This window comes from Mauremys reevesii, linkage group 9 (assembly GCF_016161935.1).
Source record: "Mauremys reevesii isolate NIE-2019 linkage group 9, ASM1616193v1, whole genome shotgun sequence".
Taxonomy (NCBI): Eukaryota; Metazoa; Chordata; order Testudines; family Geoemydidae; genus Mauremys; species Mauremys reevesii.
This window is the reverse complement of record NC_052631.1, coordinates 60,363,483-60,381,061: the sequence shown is the minus strand read 5'-3', so window position 1 is coordinate 60,381,061 and position 17,579 is coordinate 60,363,483. Positions and strand designations below refer to the sequence as shown.

Below are 17,579 nucleotides of genomic sequence, written 5' to 3'. Positions count from 1 at the left end.
ATGCTAGAGTGACCAAACAGCAAATGTGAAAAATCAGAACAGGGGATAGGGGGTAATAGGAGCCTATATAAGAAAAAGACCCAAAATCAGGACTGTCCCTATAAAATCGGGACATCTGGTCCCCTAGATGATGCCTCTCTGTCAATTTACATCCTTATACCTGGCCCAGAGAAAGACGCTACATCCCTTAGCATGACACTGAGAAGCCAGAACAGACCAGCATAAGATCAAAATAAATGTCTGAAACACTTGGGTGCACTATTCCTCTGAGGGTGCAGGAGAAAAAAGCAAGCAAGACCAGACCCCTCAGCATGGTAGGCAAGTCCACAACTGTCTGCTATGCAGTCAGAAAACTAACGGGTGAATGAAGGCTGCAAAGCAGAGAACAGGATTGAGAGTGGGCATGAAAACTGGTGATTATCGTCCTCTTCTCTGATACTGTCTTGGAGGAGGACAAGCAGCTAGATTGCAATGGAGCCACTGAATAACAGAAACACAATATAACTATCAAAACATACAAATCTCCAAACAGACTCCCTGTGGATTTTCTTGTTTAGGGATTGCTTGCTACATAGCATCCAGTTCCTCACAACATATGTGTGTTAACAGAAAGATCTGAGAGAGCTGGTGCTCACCCAGCAGACCTGCAGAACCCATGATAAATCAACTCCCCCGAGGATGAGATCAAACTTTCAGATGTTCCCAACTTGAACTTCAGACAGGTTTAAAAATTATTGAATAATACATGACAGCAGCTGAATTGCTCTTACAGTAGATGATCAACTGGTTTGCCCAGAGTATAGTAGCTGGAGAAGGATGGTGCTAAAGGTGGTTTATGTCATGTGTGTGGCAGGCAAGTGTGAAAAGGTGCATCCTGTGTGTGGAGGTATTGGGATCCTCACAGAAGAGACAGGGGCCATTCCTTAGCATTTGACTAGTGTTTTATTGTTAGTTAGAATAATTTCTTGGAGTCTGAAAACTGGACCAGCCAATGCCCTCGTCCCAAATGCAGATAAATCTCAGCCCTTAATGTGAACCCACACCAAACAAAGCCCCGCCCTGGCCCGAAACTCAGACTAGCCCCTGCCTGACGTGCCACCACTGTAAATCCAAACTGGAACCACTGCCATAGACCCAACCTATGAGGGTGTGCAGGATACACACTTCCAACTGTTCCTAAAATTAACAGCCCAGAGGGAAACACCTGCTAAATGGGGCATTCGCCTTAGAATCACCTGACACATTTCTTTGCTGAAGTGAAGGCATTTCTCTGTGTACTCCATCATCATAATGCATTACGAGACAAACAATGGAAAGTGGGTCTGATTCCTTCAGCTCCTAACCAGATGGCAGCTTCTGCTCTCAGTTACAGCAGTGTAAGAACCAGAACATCGATGTCAAAGAGGTTAGAGCTTGTCTACACAGGGAAGGTGACTGGAATAGCTATTCTGGGATAACTCATTGTGTGGACATTCTTACTCTGCAAAAGCTATAGTACCTTAAATTCACACCCTGCCTTATTCAGGAATGACCTCCCCAGCAAGACAAACCCTTAATCTGGACTAAGCGCAGAACCTGGGGCCCTTCCAGCTGTACTATTAATTTCCATTTTCCAAATAATGTTATGATAATTTCCACTTCTTGTGACTTACAGAAAACCAGCCCATGGGACACACATTATCATAGTCTGGAGCTCATCAGCCATTACAAAGTGATGCATAAATGTCAACAGGTGGAAACGTATCATCAGCATGAGTCAGTAGAGGGCTGAGTATTTAAAGCACTGGACAAAGCTCCACCAATAAAAGCCATCTCCCCTCTATTCCCTTCAGTACAGGAGCTGTGGCTTTCTCTGTATTCTGTGAGGAGCCAGGTGCACTTTGGGACACTTAATGAGGCCAAGGGCGTGTGCTTACTTCGGAAACATCAGCTTTTCACCCTGTCTTAAAACCAAAATAGACCCTCCACGCCAGTTGGTTTTACATTCCGACCAGTTAAGGAATGAGGATTCAGTGGGAGCACTGACACTTCTGCATTCTGGGAGTTAATATCTGTCTTGCCACAGGCCTTAATGTAAGGGGACTGTTGCCCCCTTACTAACATTCAGTGGAGGTGTTTGGTTGCTAGCTCCCAGCACTAAAAAGGGAGGGGTCGATGGGAAATCAGGAGCCTGAGACTGACAGTCTCCAGGAACAATGTGGAGAGGCCAATGCTCCAGGTCAGCCTGATTGACAGGGAGGGCAGGCTAATCAAGGAGTCAGGAGGCCAGGGGGGTCCCATCCTCTGTGGGAGCTGGAATTGCCTGCGTCAGACAGAGTGGGGCCGAGCTAAGGAGAGAGCAAGGGCCCAAGCTAAGCTACTGGCTCAAAAAGCCAGAGCACAGCCCAGAGAGAGCAGGCCTGCCCTGTGAGGAGAGCTGCAGCAACCAGAGCGAGAGGGGCCAGAAAAGCAGCCCAGGAATCAGGTGAGATTCTGGGAGCAAAGTCACAGAAGCAGCCTGCAGAGCAGACCTGCCCTGGGAGCAGAGCTGTAGCAACTGGAGCCAGAGAGGCCAGAGAAGCAGCCCAGGGAGCTGAAGGCAGAGCAGCAGCAGCAGCCGTGCTGAGGCAGAATGGAGCTGGAGCAGTCTGGAGCTGGGTGCGGTGAGCAGCTGGGGAGAGCGAGGGGGACCCTGGGCAGTGGGCCCAGCACAGGGAGACAACTCAGCCAAGAGGCCCTACAAGCCAGACTTGGAGGGGGATCATAACCCTGACAGGGTGGTGGTGACGCTGGGGAGAAGGGTCCTGTCACCCAGAGCCTGAGAGTGTGCGGCCACCGCCAGAGCAAGTGTCCAATCCGCAGCGTCCCTGCAGCATAGCCAGGGCCTGAGAAGGAGGCCTGGGACCTACAAGGAACAGACTGTGAACTGCCCTGACGTTCCAGAGACACTGTTTGTGATGTTCTCTGCCACAGAGCAGCGTGATGTGTTTTCCTTTAACCTTTCCCATTTTTCCTTACTCTTTTTTAAAATTAATTGTTAATTAAATAACTTGTATTTGCTTTAAATTGTATGATGTGATCGTGGGTCAGGGAGGTGCACAGCGCAAAGAGAGTACCCCGGAGTGGGGACACCCTACCCCTGTCCTGGGTGACCACAGCAGGGTTGGGGGTTGAGCCCCCCAGGAATCCTGGGCCCAGCCTTGTTGGGGTTACGAGGACTCTGCCAGACAGGAGAGTGGAAGGGGAGTCCTCAAGGGCAGGGAGGCCTCTGGGTAAAGGACGTGGGAGTGAGGACTCAGATCCTTTCGCTAGCCTACTTCAACGGGGTAGTGCAGAAGCCAGGAAAGTTCCCCACAATAGCGGGACCATTCCCCCGCTTACATTAAGTCTATGGTGGAAACTCTCAAAACACTGCTTCAGAAGCAGAGAGTAGAATCCAAAATAGGTTAACTGGTCATTCTTTTCTTGTACGACTGTTGACATTTTTCTGAAGTGACATCATTTGTGAAGTACGCGCTCTGTTATAATTGGCTCTTTTGAAGGACTATAACAAATTGCTGCACACGGGGTTCTACACTGACAAATACAGGAAGGAGAAATAACCCAGAGCAAACCACTACAAACCCAGTACAAAGTGGTAGGATCCTCATACACAAAGAACAATACATTTGTTTGTAGTGTGCAGCAAATAGGCCTATTAATACCCACAGGAGAACCTTAAAGAGACAGGTTCCTTCACAGGGCATTGTTCATTTTCTGCTTGCTCAGGAAATGGCAGCCATGCCGCAACATAGTAGAGTTTATTTATCTGTAACTATATATTGTTATATAAAAATAAAAACACAGAAAAACTATGTTAAAAGGACATTGACTTTGCAACCTTAGTAATCACTGAAAAGTTGGAAAATCACACAATTAAGGTTGCCTGTGCAACCTTAATTCAGCCCCTTTGTGCTTATGCATTATAACACAGTCTTACATGATCACATACTATTTTTCATGACACTCTGAGTGCTTCACCAACATCAATTTATTTTCAAAACACCCCCGTAAGATCCCCATTTTACAGACGAGGTACTGAGGCAGAAAGATTAAAGTACTCATTTTGGGTACCCACTCCGAGACACCTTGGATCTGATTTCATAGCACATGTAAAACTTTATGTTCAAAGCACAGCTACTGTTGACTTCAGTTGCAGCTCTGAGCGCTCAGCACTAATACAATCAGACACCAGGGTCTCAAGTTGGGCACCCAGAAAATTAAGAACAGACAGTGACCAGTTTAAGTGACTCACCCAGCATCACACAGGAGCTCTGTGGCACAGGCAGGGATAAAATCGAATTCTCCAGGGCTGCATTCAACTGCTTTAACCATGAGCCCAGTCCCACGCTCCCCACTCCCCGGTTCAATCTCTCAGCCTCCAATTCCCAGTTACAGTTTCTCTCCTCCCCCTACCTCCAGTTCCTATCCCATTAGATTGCTTGTCCCAAACTACTCCTTTCCCTCCCCCAGTCCAGCTTTTGCCCTGCCCTCTGCCTGAGCTCCAATAGCAGGTTACGGATTGCACAGGAAATACAGGCTCCCAGCTCTTCAGTTCCAGCCCAGCTCCAGCCCGGCCCAAGGCAGCTGGGAGCAGCCATCACAGGGAAAGTCCAGCATTGCTCCTGTAGCCCAGGGCTGGAATATGCTCATTGGCTCCATGGGCATGACGTACATGCAGTCTGGTCAGCCCTGGGAGCTGTGAGAGGCCCAAGCATGCCCAGTGTGGAAGCAATCTTTGGAGATTTTACTTGCTAAAACTGAAGAAGTATCTACTCATAGAATCATAGAATCTCAGGGTTGGAAGGGACCTCAGGAGGTCATCTAGTCCAACCCCCTGCTCAAAGCAGGACCAAACCCAACTAAATCATCCCAGCCAGGGCTTTGTCAAGCCTGACCTTAAAAACCTCTAAGGAAGGAGATTCCAGCACCTCCCTAGGTAACCCATTCCAGTTCTTCATCACCCTACTAGTGAAAAAGGTTTTCCTAATGTCCAACCTAAACCTCCCCCTCTGCAACTTGAGACCATTACTCCTTGTTCTGTCATCTTCTACCACTGAGAACAGTCTAGATCCATCCTCTTTGGAACCCCCTTTCAGGTAGTTGAAAGCAGCTATCAAATCCCCCCTCATTCTTCTCTTCTGCAGGCTAAACAATCCCAGTTCCCTCAGCCTCTCCTCATAAGTCATGTGCTCCAGCCCCCTAATCATTTTTGTTGCCCTCCGCTGGACTCTCTCCAATTTATCCACATCCTTCTTGTAGTGTGGGGCCCAAAACTGGACGCAGTACTCCAAATGAGGCCTCACCAGTGCTGAATAGAGGGGAATGATCACATGCCTCGATCTGCTGGAAATGCCCCTACTTATACAACCCAAAATGCCATTAGCCTTTTTGGCAACAAGGGCACACTGTTGACTCATATTCAGCTTTTCATCCACCGTAACCCCTAGGTCCTTTTCTGCACAACTGCTGCCCAGCCATTCGTTCCCTAGTCTGTAGCAGTGCATGGGATTCTTCCGTCCTAAGTGCAGGACTCTGCACTTGTCCTTGTTGAACCTCATCATATTTCTTTTGGCCCAATCCTCTAATTTGTCTAGGTCCCTCTGTATCCTATCCCTACCCTCCAGCGTATCAACCACTCCTCCCAGTTTAGTGTCATCTGCAAACTTGCTAAGGGTGCAGTCCACACCATCCTCCAGATCGTTAATGAAGATATTGAATAAAACCGGCCCCAGCACCGACCCTTGGGGCACTCCACTTGATACCGGCTGCCAACTAGACATGGAACCATTGATCACTACCCGTTGAGCCCAACCATCTAGCCAGTTTTCTATCCACCTTACCGTCCATTCATCCAGCCCAGACTTCTTTAACTTGCTGGCAAGAATACTGTGGGAGACTGTATCAAAAGCTTTGCTAAAGTCCAGAAATAGCACATCCACTGCTTTCCCCTCGTCCACAGAGCCGGTTATCTCATCATAGAAGGCAATTAGGTTAGTCAGGCATGATTTGCCCTTGGTGAATCCATTCTGACTGTTCCTGATCACTTTCCCCTCCTTTAAGTGGTTCAGAATTGATTCCTTGAGGACCTGTTCCATGATTTTTCCAGGGACTGAGGTGATACTGACTGGCCTGTAGTTCCCTGGATCTTCCTTCTTCCCTTTTTTAAAGATGGGCACTACATTAGCCTTTTTCCAGTCATCCGGGACCTCCCCCGATCGCCATGATTTTTCAAAGATAATGGCCAATGGCTCTGCAATCTCATCGGCCAACTCCTTTAGCACCCTCAGATGCAGTGCATCCGGCCCCATGGACTTGGGCTTGTCCAGCTTTTCTAAATAGTCCCAAACTACTTCTTTCTCCACAGAGAGCTGGTCACCTCCTCCCCATACCGTGCTGCAGAGTGCAGCTGTCTGGGAGCTGACCTTGTCTGTGAAGACAGAGGCAAAAAAAGCATTGAGTACACTAGCTTTCTCCACATCCTCTGTCACTAGGTTCCCTCCCTCATTCAGCAAGGGGCCCACACTTTCCTTGACTTTCTTCCTGTTGCTAACATACCTGAAGAAACCCTTCTTGTTACTCCTAACATCTCCGGCTAGCTGCAACTCCAAGTGTGATTTGGCCTTCCTAATTTCACTCCTGCATGCCTGAACAATACTTTTATACTCCTCCCTGGTTATTTGTCCAATCTTCCACTTCTTGTAAGCTTTTTTTTTGTGTTTAAGACGAGCAAGGATTTCACTGTTGAGCCAAGCTGGTCGCCTGCCATATTTACTGTTCTTCCTACACATCGGGATGGTTTGTTCTTGCAACCTCAATAAGGATTCTTTAAAATACAGCCAGCTTTCCTCGACTCCTTTCCCCGTCATGTTATTCTCCCAGGGGACCTTGCTCATCAGTTCCCTGAGGGAGTCGAAGTCTGCTTTTCTGAAGTCCAGAGTCTCTGTTCTACTGCTCTCCTTTCTTCCTTGTCTCAGGATCCTGAACTCGACCATCTCATGGTCACTGCCTCCCAGGTTCCCATCCACTATTGCTTCCTCTACTATTTCTTCTCTGTTTGTGAGCAGCAGGTCAAGAGCTTTTCCCCTAGTTGGTTCCTCCAGCACTTGCACCAGGAAATTGTCCCCTACACTTTCCAGAAACTTCCTGGATTGTCTGTGCACTGCTGTATTGCTCTCCCAGCAGATATCATGGTGATTAAAGTCACCCATGAGAACCAGGGCCTGTGATCTAGCAACTTCTGTTAGTTGCTGGAAGAAAGCCTGAGCAGGTATGGCCTGAGATTTTTCAAAGGCTTACAGTATGGCCACATTTGGATGGATTTTCACAGGGAACATCAAAAAGCCACAGCCCTGACACAAAGGCTACTCCTGTCAAAATGGTAAGTCCCTGCTCCAAAGCCTAGACTTCTCCAGGGAAAGGCTGCCAGAACGTTTTCACATGGGCAAAACAACTTATTTTCCCCCAGCCTCCTTCTCGGAAATGCTGGACTTTTTTGGTGAAATATTTCATAAAAGGAAAAAAAATAATTCAGCCTGAGCCAGACACATGACATGAGAAATTTCAGCCCAAATGGTCAAAGCTTGGCAAAGTTAAAAGTAGCTGAAAAGAGGGTCTTATAATGAGAAGCATTGAGCAACCTTCATGGCAGGCAGTGCTCCCAGAATACATTTTCCATGGTTAATATGTTGCTCTTTCTTCTCTAGACCTGTACACTAGGCTGGTGGGATCCTCGCCTCTCAGTGCTCAACTAGCAGCCGCTAGAAGAGAACTCAGTCCACTCTTTTCCCTGTGTGTCTGCTGATATAAGGACTGGAGCAGAGATTAACATACAAGAAGAGAGAATTAGAGGGGGATTGAAGGGTGACTGCTGCACTCCAGGGGAGACCGCATGTGGCTGCAAATCAAGTTCCATGCTAGGGGCAGTCCGGCACTCGCACAGGGAAGTTCAATGCCCTCGGAATGCCTGTTGCCTTGCTCGCAAGGGTGCAGAGTAAATGAGGGGTAGAGAGGAGCACAGGCTGTCTGAAGAGACATGTGCAATCCTCCTCGTGCTAATGAGGTGCTTAGGCTCTCCTGCCTCTCAGCAGACGTAACCTGGCTCTCAAGCGGCAGCGCTTTCATTATCATCATCCTGAACTTACTCAAAATGAGGTAGACACAGTTTGCTCAAACTTTCCAAAAATTGGGACTGACAGACATCAAGCACAGAGAACGTTAACCAAAAGGGAGATGTTCAAGTTTTGAACATGTGGAAACAGGTAGTTACGTAGAAGTCTCAAGGTGACACTGATGAGAAGGTTGGCTCCAGACAGATATTGTAACAACATATGCAAATAATGTTTTAATGTTAATTTAGCCATTCTCTTATCCTTCTGCTGGGTTGGAATGCAATGATTATTTAAACGATCATACAATCCCAATGTTAAGAGGTTCATTTTGTAATATGCATAACAGTAATGTTGAGCACTTCTTATAGCACTTTATGCAATTCCTGCTTTACAGTTTGACAAATGTAGGAAGCTGCTAGAGACAGTGAACAATCAGAATTAAAAATTTGATCCCGTATATATTTCAGTAAATCAGGTTCATCTGTAAAGCACCGCACTTAGCAGCGTGCTAATATCTCTGATGACTGACACTGAATAAAATAACAAGTTGCAGCCTCCCCAGGGAACTACTGAAAGTAACTTATTTTCCTTTCTTCTGAGTAGGTTTGTCATATCAGCTCTAGGCCTGTCAAGTCACCAATTTCTTATTTCCATCTTGAGTGTATTTCAAAGCAGGGAGCTTTGTATTTAAAAGCAATGCATGTGCTTTTAAACAGCATTGGAGGGAGGGATACATTTTTAATAAACAAAAGACAATTAGATTGGAGTTTTCATCAGCTTCTATCCATTCTCTCCAATGTATGGACTTTATTTAATTTAATTGTATTTAAAATTGCCACAGTTTCATGAAAAGATTGAGGCGGTAGAAGCAATAAATAATTTCAAAAGTCTACTCAAGTGCAGAACTCAGACATGATTGAAACATCAAGAAAAAGGAACAAAAAAGAACACTGGGCACGTCAGGACCAGACAGAGGAATTTTATAATCATCAACAAGATGTGGCCACAGATCAGGCAACACTGGACAAAAGCCAAGAGATGAGCCACTTGCAACTACTTTGGAAACCGACTGCCCATTCCAATATTTTTACCTTTTTTTTTGTATTATAAATCACCACTAAGAGGGAAATAATCATCCCAGATGTGTTACTGAGCTAACGGGAAATGAGGTTTAAATCCTCCATATATCATGTTCTACTCCATGGCCAGAGTGGATCCAATCCTGTTCCCTTTGAAGTCAATGGGCCTGTTGTCTGATCCCGCTCCTATTTTTAGAATGTCTTTAACTCTTTCCCTCCCCTCTGAGGGAATTTAGGTTGGGAGAATGAAAGTCTGAACTAACTTTTTTCTCATGTTTGTTGGCAAAGCACATGACATTTTCCATATAGATGCTTTTCAGGTTTCTTTTCCTAATAACCCTACGATAACAAACCAGCACATGCCTCACAGTCCTCCCAAATAACCCTACAATATAAGCCAGTGAGCTGTCTAGTTCACACGAGTGACCCTCTCTTAACCAGGGGCGGCTCCAGGCCCCGGCACGCCAAGCGCGTGCTTGGGGCGGCATGCCTGCGGAGGGTCCGCTGGTCCCGCGGCTCGGGTGGAGCTGCGGGACCAGCGGACCGTCCGCAGGCACGCCTGCGGGAAGTCCACCGGAGCCGTGGGACCGGAGACCGGCAGAGCTCCCCCTGCAGCATGCCGCCGTGCTTGAGGCGGCGAAATGTCTAGAGCCGCCCCTGCTCTTAACAAACCAGTAGACACCAAGCTCAGTGCTCAGAAGTGAGTGAAAGGTCAATTTCAAGAGGTTTGACTTTATTAAGCACCAAAAATGTGGGATGCTCATTAAGAACAGGTTGTGCAACCAGATTTCTGCTACTTTCACTTCTTGACCAAGCCAGTTTTCTAGATATGGTTTGGAGAAGTGGGTTCAGAGTGGATATGAACTGACCTGAATGTTTGCCCAAACAGTCCCTGCCCCAGAGCCTAAGATTTAGACAATATGCAACAGCTGAATGGAGGGGAAGGGACTGGGGACGAGGAAACAGTAGAGACAGACATGTTTCCATAAAGGAGCTCATGAATAACCCTACAATAACAAACCCTACCCAACAAGCAACATGGACACAGCTTAGCATTCTGGGGCAACCCTAGAGACACCAGCTAGCATGCAGTGCCCAGGGCTCACGTGCAATCTGGCCTTTGTGTTTTGTGAGCACGATGGGAAGAAAAAACAAGTCAAGCAAGGAAACAACAAAGATTTCAAGTTTACAAAGGGTGGTTATAAGCCACAGCAATTAAAGAGTTAGGGAAAATCTAGCAATATCCTTTTAAACTCCAAGATTGATAAAGCTGCTTTTCTACTTCCCACCCAACCTGAAAAAAAAGCCCTGGCACATACTGTTTGTCTTGAGCCTGGCAGGTTCGCTGTTCCGGCTGCCAGCTTGGTTTATGGCCTTGACAAGGAAGATGTATCTGGTGCCACTCTGGAGCCCATGCACGGTGTAGTGGTTCTGTTTGATGTTAGGGACAATCATCCAGCTATCCATGGAGTTATACAGACCTGCAGTACAGGAGCAAGGCATGGAGAGGAGATTTATTACCAGGTAATGGAGTCAGAGGACAAGATATAATGCAAAGGCAACACAAGCTGGTAAAGTGAAGTTCATGGACTCTGCATTCTTCAGACTGATTTACTGTCTGCCCAGGAGTTAACAATAGAAACTTGCTGAAGAAGCTAAAGGAAAATTTACATAAATGATAGAAAACGGCTGCTGGGGGATTCTTTTTATTATCACATGAAAGCGAAGCTTGATAAGTCAAATCTGGCATCATGGCCAGGGAGTGGTGAGAAAGGGGATGCAGGCATTGCAGTCAGCCTGTCATGTTGTTATCTGGGGAAGGGATGGAGGCAAGGGCCAGAGAAAACTTTGAAAAGAAATTAAAATATAAAGATTCTTCCAGGTCCAGGCCACCTGGAAGATGAAACATCCAGCAGAGTATGCCTGGGAGAAGACAAGATAAGCCAAATACGAGCTGCTGATAAGACCTCACTGAGTGGGCAGGCTTGATTGTTGGGCTGTCTCTGGCTTAGGACTCACATTCATTAGAACTGCTTAAAAGGGCTGCTAATGATCTCCAGGTGTAAGCTTTCCCATTAATTGTGGGAGAGCAGCACCAGTGTTCACACCGGGAGGAGCATGCAGCTGTGCCCCTGGCCTTGCCAAATGTGCTGGGTGACCGGAGAGCTCTCACAGTTTGTAACTTAATGCAGAGTGATTTGTTTATCAGATGAAAGGTCTTTGCCTGAGCTGGTTTCTATGAACCAGCGCCTATAAACTTAACCCACCCTCACTGCAACCACTCAAATTAGCTTTCCCTGTCTACAGGGATTACCATTACAACAGGGTCTGAGCATTGCTGCTAATATGCTGCGGCCTCACTGAGTCTCCTTTTCAAGTTGCCATGTAAAATGCAAATAAAATACTGCTGTGCAAGGGGACTTACATGAGCAAAATGAGAAACAAATGCTTCAGGAAGTGCACCTTAGAAAGGCTGTGAGCTTTTGATGGCATTTACTTGGTTGTAATAAACGAAGGCAGTGAGGTGAATGGACTGGCAGCAACACCCTGCAGAACACACTGCCTGCCAGTGGAATTTCATTATCTGGGGGCCACCTCATGCACACCAGTGCTTTCACCAGCCAAAGTAATCCTGTCATGCTGGCGTGTCCTTTTCACTGCTCAGTGGGTTGTAGTGTTAAGAACATTGATGTGATGACCCTCCCCACACACCTCACACATGCATTCCACAAATGCTCAGCGTGCACGGAGAACCCACCAGGGTGGAACTAAGAAGCACTGTCAGTACAGCAGTTCTGTCTGTTCTCCATATAGGATGGTGCTGGAACCCTGCAGCTGCTTCCACCCTCTTGTAGAACAAAACATTTCCCTTGGCGATGTCCACTTCTCTCCTACACTGCTGTCCTGGCTGCAAGTGTAAATTTCCCACAACCATACACAAATTCACCAAACAGCATTTATGGCTTGGGTCAATATTTATTCCTTTTCATTAGTCATTGCTGCTACCATTACAGCCCACAAGGGTAAAGGGCATTCACCTCCATACAGCAAGCCAGCACAAGGTCTATGTACCAGTGCCTAATGGCCTCTCTTGAATGAAACATGAGATTGTTCACCTCTCACAATTTCTCTCTCCTCCAGGAAAATCTTGCTGTGTCACTCAGCAAGTTGTAATGGGTGACACCACAGCCCTGTGACACAGCCTATTAAAAATAAAAGAAAATATGACATTTGTGCTGCTTTATGGTTCTAATACCTTCCCACTGGTCACATAAATACCACATGGGGCTCAGTGCTCACAGATTAAAAGGGGAAAGGAAGGTACAGCTATAATTAATATTAATCCACGAGTGACACTACAGGCTAGTGTAACTCATACTAGTAATGTCACTTTGTCTCCCTCTAATGTCTGATTCATATAAGAGATTAAAAGTCTACTAAAGCTATCAGCTAAAGGAGTTATTCAAGTAGTTCAGAAGCAATGGCGGATTATTCTTTTAGCATTGAGGGTCCCCAATTAGGTGGTAATTATACAGGCACATTATGTGATATCCTGTACTAAAACAGGATTACAAAGTAGCAAGGGAAAGGAAAACAGCAACATTGCATCTATGAGGGACATTCTTATTACAGATACCTGTGCTATAAGCAAATGCTAATGTCAGTTAGAGAAGAAACTCCAGTGAACAGCTGCTATAGACCACCAGGACTGGAGGAAACAGACAATGAAACATTCCTGGACCAATTTGAAGTATTCAGACCCATGGTCTAGGTGGATGGCAACTACCCAAGTATCATCTGTTGTGTGACAGACACCCAGGCATGGGTACCAAAGATGTTCCCAGGTAAATCAGAAAACATCTTTATGACAGAGAATCCAACATAACTCTACTTCTTATCAACAGAGAGGAACCAGCTGGTAATACAAGAATAATAAGGAAATTTGAACCTATGATTACAGGCTACTTGAATTCAGGTTGGTAAAGGGTGGAGCACAGAATAAAGCAGTACATGACTATTGGATTTCAGGGAAGGAAATTTAGGGAATGAAGGAATCTACTGAATAGGGTGCAACAGGAGGAAGTATTAAAAAAATCCATATGTGTGCACGTCTATGTGGAAGAAGACGGGGAACTGCTCCACACCTCACACTTCATGTAGAGCAGAGGACAGTTCCTCTGAGAAACAAAGAGTATAGCAAGAAAAACAGCCAAAGGGGCTCTGCTTGGGATTGTGGGACAGATTGGAGGGGTAAAAAAACATAAGCAGGAAATGGAAATTGGGCTGTTACCAATATGTTTTCAAATGATATATTGAAATGCGAAAGGAACAGTTGGAGTTCAAATACAGTAATATCACATAGATTAGAAAACAGATTTTCAGAAAGGACCACACGTAATTTGTCTGAGAGATGGGGAGTATGGAGCAGATTTCAACAGAAACTAAAAACGCTTCACAAAAGAGCCACAAAAATGCAAAACCTCAGGAAACAATCCACTAACCCACCTCGGCTACACTGGTAGATCTATGTGAAGACTGCATGGCTGTGTTAAGTGACTGCTATTGCTGGCTCATGACATGAAGGGGCACAGGTGCTGGCTGGGTGGGAAGTGGAGAAATGGCACTGGCTAAAGACATGAGGGGGGTCAGGCGCTGGCTGGGTGGGAGGTAGAGGGATGGCACTGACTGAGGACGTGAGGGGGCACAGGTGCTGGCTGGGTGGGAGGTGGAGGAATGGCACTGGCTAAAGATGTGAGGGGGTGCAGGCAGGGGTGAGCTAGAGCTGGTTCGCACCGGTTCGCGCGAACCCGTTGTTAAATTTAGAAACGGTTTTAGAACCTCTTGTTAACTAGCTTCCCTGCGAGGGAAGCTTTGATGGGCTCTGCCTGGGAATCCTGTAATTCCTCCTCCCGGCCGCCGGGGGGCGCTGCGCTGTGCTGCGAGAGCCATGTGAGCTGCCTCCTGGCCCTGTTGCTGCTCCTGCTCTTTGGACCTCTGGCCCTGGGACTCCTGCTGCTGCCTGGTGAGTCCCCGGCTGCCTCCTGCTGCTCCCAGCCCCCCCCCCCCCGCGTGTGAGTATCTGCGCCCCTCCCCCGCCTTCCCTGCCCGCAGCCACCCCTGCCCCCAGCCAGCCCCTCCCCGCCTTCCCTGCCACAGCCACCCCTGCCCCCAGCCAGCCCCAGCCACCCCTGCCCCCAGCCACCCCAGCCAGCCCCTGCCCACAGCCAGCCCCTGCCACCCGCAGCCAGCCCCTGCCCCCAGCCACACACAGCCAGCCCCTGCCCCAGCCAGTCCCTGCCACCCCAGCCAGCCCCTGCCCCAGCCGCCCCTGCCAGCCCCTGCCCACAGCCACCCCCTGCCACCCCTGCCCGCAGCCCCCCCCAGCCACCCACTGCCGACAGCCACCCCCAGGCACCCGCTGCCCACAGCCACCCACAGCCAGCCCCTGCCCGCAGCCAGCCGCAGCCACCCCTACCCACAGCCACCCCAGCCAGCCCCTGCCCACAGCCAGCCCCTGCCACCCCTGCCCACAGCCACCCGCAGCCAGCCCCTGCCCCCAGCCAGTCCCTGCCACCCCAGCCAGCCCCTGCCCCCAGCCGCCCCTGCCAGCCCCTGCCCGCAGCCACCCCTGCCCGCAGCCACCCGCAGCCACCCCTGCCCACAGCCAGCCCCTGCCACCCCTACCCCAGCCACCCGCAGCCAGCCCCTGCCCACAGCCAGCCCCAGCCAGCCCCTGCCCCCAGCCCCCCGCAGCCAGCCCCAGCCCACAGCCAGCCCCTGCCACCCCTGCCCCAGCCACCCACAGCCAGCCCCTGCCACCCACAGTCAGCCCCTGCCCCCAGCCGCCCGCAGCCAGCCCCTGCCCACAGCCACCTGCAGCCCGCCCGTCTGCATAACCTGCCCACAGCCAGCCCGTGTCACTCCCTGCCTCCAGCTAGCCCTGTCCCACGCCCCTATCTGCAGCCAGCCCCACATCCACTGGTGCCCTGCAGTTCCCAGGGCAGTAACCCTGCACACCTGCTTCAATGAGGGGGCAGGGCAGCTGGGACCACACATGTGCACACCCTAGAGTGACCAGACAGCAAGTGTGAAAAATCGGGACGGGGGTGAGGGGTAATAGGAGCCTATATAAGAAAAAGACCCAAAAATTGAGACTGTCCCTGATCACCACCCACACATGTGAAACGGAGCTCATTTCTAGTTCAGCCCCATCTTTTTAAAAAAGAACTTTAGGTAGGGTTAAAATACATCTGTATTTTCCTGGACATGTCAGGCTTTTCGGTTCTTAATCACCTCCTGGGAAAATATGGGCATATGGTAACCCTATTGGTACAAAAAATACATGCTGTCGCACATCCCTTAAATCAGAACTTTTTATAGGGAACCCGTTGTTAAGATTTTGGCAGCTCATCACTGGGTGCAGGCATTGGCTGGCTGGAAGGTGGAGTGATGGCACTGGCTGAGGACAGGGGGCGATGGTGATGGCTAAGGATGTGAGGGGGTGCCGGCGCTGGCTGGGTGGGAGGTGGTGGGATGGCGCTGACTGAGGACGTCAGGGGGTGATGGTGATGGTTGAGGATGTGAGGGAGCACTGGCTGGGTGGGAGGTGGAGGGATGGCGCTGACTGAGGATGTGCAGATGCTGCATGGGTGGGAGATGGAGAGATGACGCTGACTGAGGACATGAGGGGGTGCAGGTGCTGGCTGGGTGGGAGGTGGAGGGGTGGCACTAACTGAGGACGTGAGGGGGCATTGGCTGGGTGGGAGTTGGAGGGATGGTGCTGGCTGGGTGGGAGGTGGAGGGATGTACTGGCTGAGGATGTGAGGGGTCCATGGTGATGGCTGTGGATATGAGAGGGAGCTGGCTGGGTGAAATGGGGAGAAATGGTGCTGGCTGAGGACATGAGAGAGTGCAAGCGCTGGCTGTGTGGGAGGTGGAGGGATGGCGCTGGCTGAGGACGTGAGGGGGTGCTGGCGCTGGCTGGGTGGGAGGTGAAGGGATGATGCCGAGGACGTGAGGGGGCGCAGGTGCTGGCTGAGGATGTGAGGGGGTGGAGATGTGGCTGTGTGGGAGGTGGAAGGATGGTGCTGGCTGGGTGAGAGGTGGAGAAATGGTGCTGGCTGAGGACCATTAATGGTGGTTTAGAATCTTGATGGCTCTCATTGACTAAAACAATTGGTTGTAAATGGCTCTATTTACTTGTAAACCTTCCTGCAGTCCCGTAAATCAGGCCAGGAAGAATGGAGACTTGGGGTCTCACAGGACATGTGACCATGTCGCCTAGAATCCATCTTAAACCTGGTGCTTTTCCATTTAGAAGGAGGGGTGGGGCCCAGAGAGACAAAAGATTTCTGTCTTATGCCAAAGCTATAAAGGGGGTGGAACAGAACAAAGGAGAAATCCGCTAGTTACCACCTGAGCTGGAACTAACAAGAACTGTACCGGGGAAAGTATTTGGCCCAGACTAAGGAGGAGTCTAGTCTGTGAAAGAAGCTTATTGAAACATCTCTGAGGGTGTATTCAGTTTTCCATATTCAGTTTCTTAATGTATTAGGCTTAGACTTGTGTGTTTGTGTTTTATTTTGCTTGGTAACTTACTTTGTTTTGTCTGTTATTACTTGAAACCACTGAAATCCTACTTTTATACTTAATAAAATCACTTTTGTTTATTAATTGACCCAGAGTAAGTGATTAATATTTGGGGGAGCAAACAGCTGTGCATATCTCTCTATCAGTGTTAGAGAGGGTGGACAGTTAATGAGTTTACCCTGTGTGGCAGAGCTCTGACCTTGCTCCTGTGGGTCCTGCACTTCTAGGCGGTTTATGCTTAGCCTCAGTGGCTCACTGTGACCCTCCACGTAGCCCTTCTCTCTCTAGGGCCAGGGTTACAGTCTACTGAGCCCTTTTCATCATAGGCTGCAAGGAGGTTGGTGAGAGAACTCCCACAGTCTCTGTTCAACCTCCAGTCCTGACAGGGACCTGACTTCCCCTTCCAGGAGCTGTTCCTGTAGTGGTGGGTTAGGGGGAACCTGGGCCCGCCCTCTACTCTGGGTTCCAGCCCAGGGACCCTAATAGTAGCAGTTATTGGCAGCCAACCTTTCACTGCCAGAGTTGCTGCATTTCCCTGGGCCACTTCCCCACAGCTCTCCTGCTTCTCCCTTCTTCACCCTTACCTTAGGGCTCCTTTAACGATGTTTTAGGGTGTCTTCAGTAACCAGCCCTTCAGCCACACTTCCTCTCCTCTGCCTGACTGGAGTGAGCCCTTTTTATAGTAACAGCAGGGCCTTAATTAGAGTCAGGTGGTCACATTAACTGAATGGCCTCACCTGACTCTTTACAGGTTAATTAGAGTCAGGTGTTCTCATTAGCC

At 48.9% G+C, this 17,579-nt stretch overlaps 1 protein-coding gene across 1 annotated transcript in view; it reads right to left on the bottom strand.

The window, feature by feature from the left end:
• MID2 (midline 2) overlaps positions 1-17,579 on the bottom strand; it is a 321,117-nt gene that overhangs the window by 47,941 nt on the left and 255,597 nt on the right. The window contains exon 7 of the mRNA XM_039488713.1: positions 10,528-10,689. Within this exon, the coding sequence (XP_039344647.1) occupies positions 10,528-10,689 (162 nt within the window). The remainder of the gene's footprint in view (positions 1-10,527; positions 10,690-17,579) is intronic.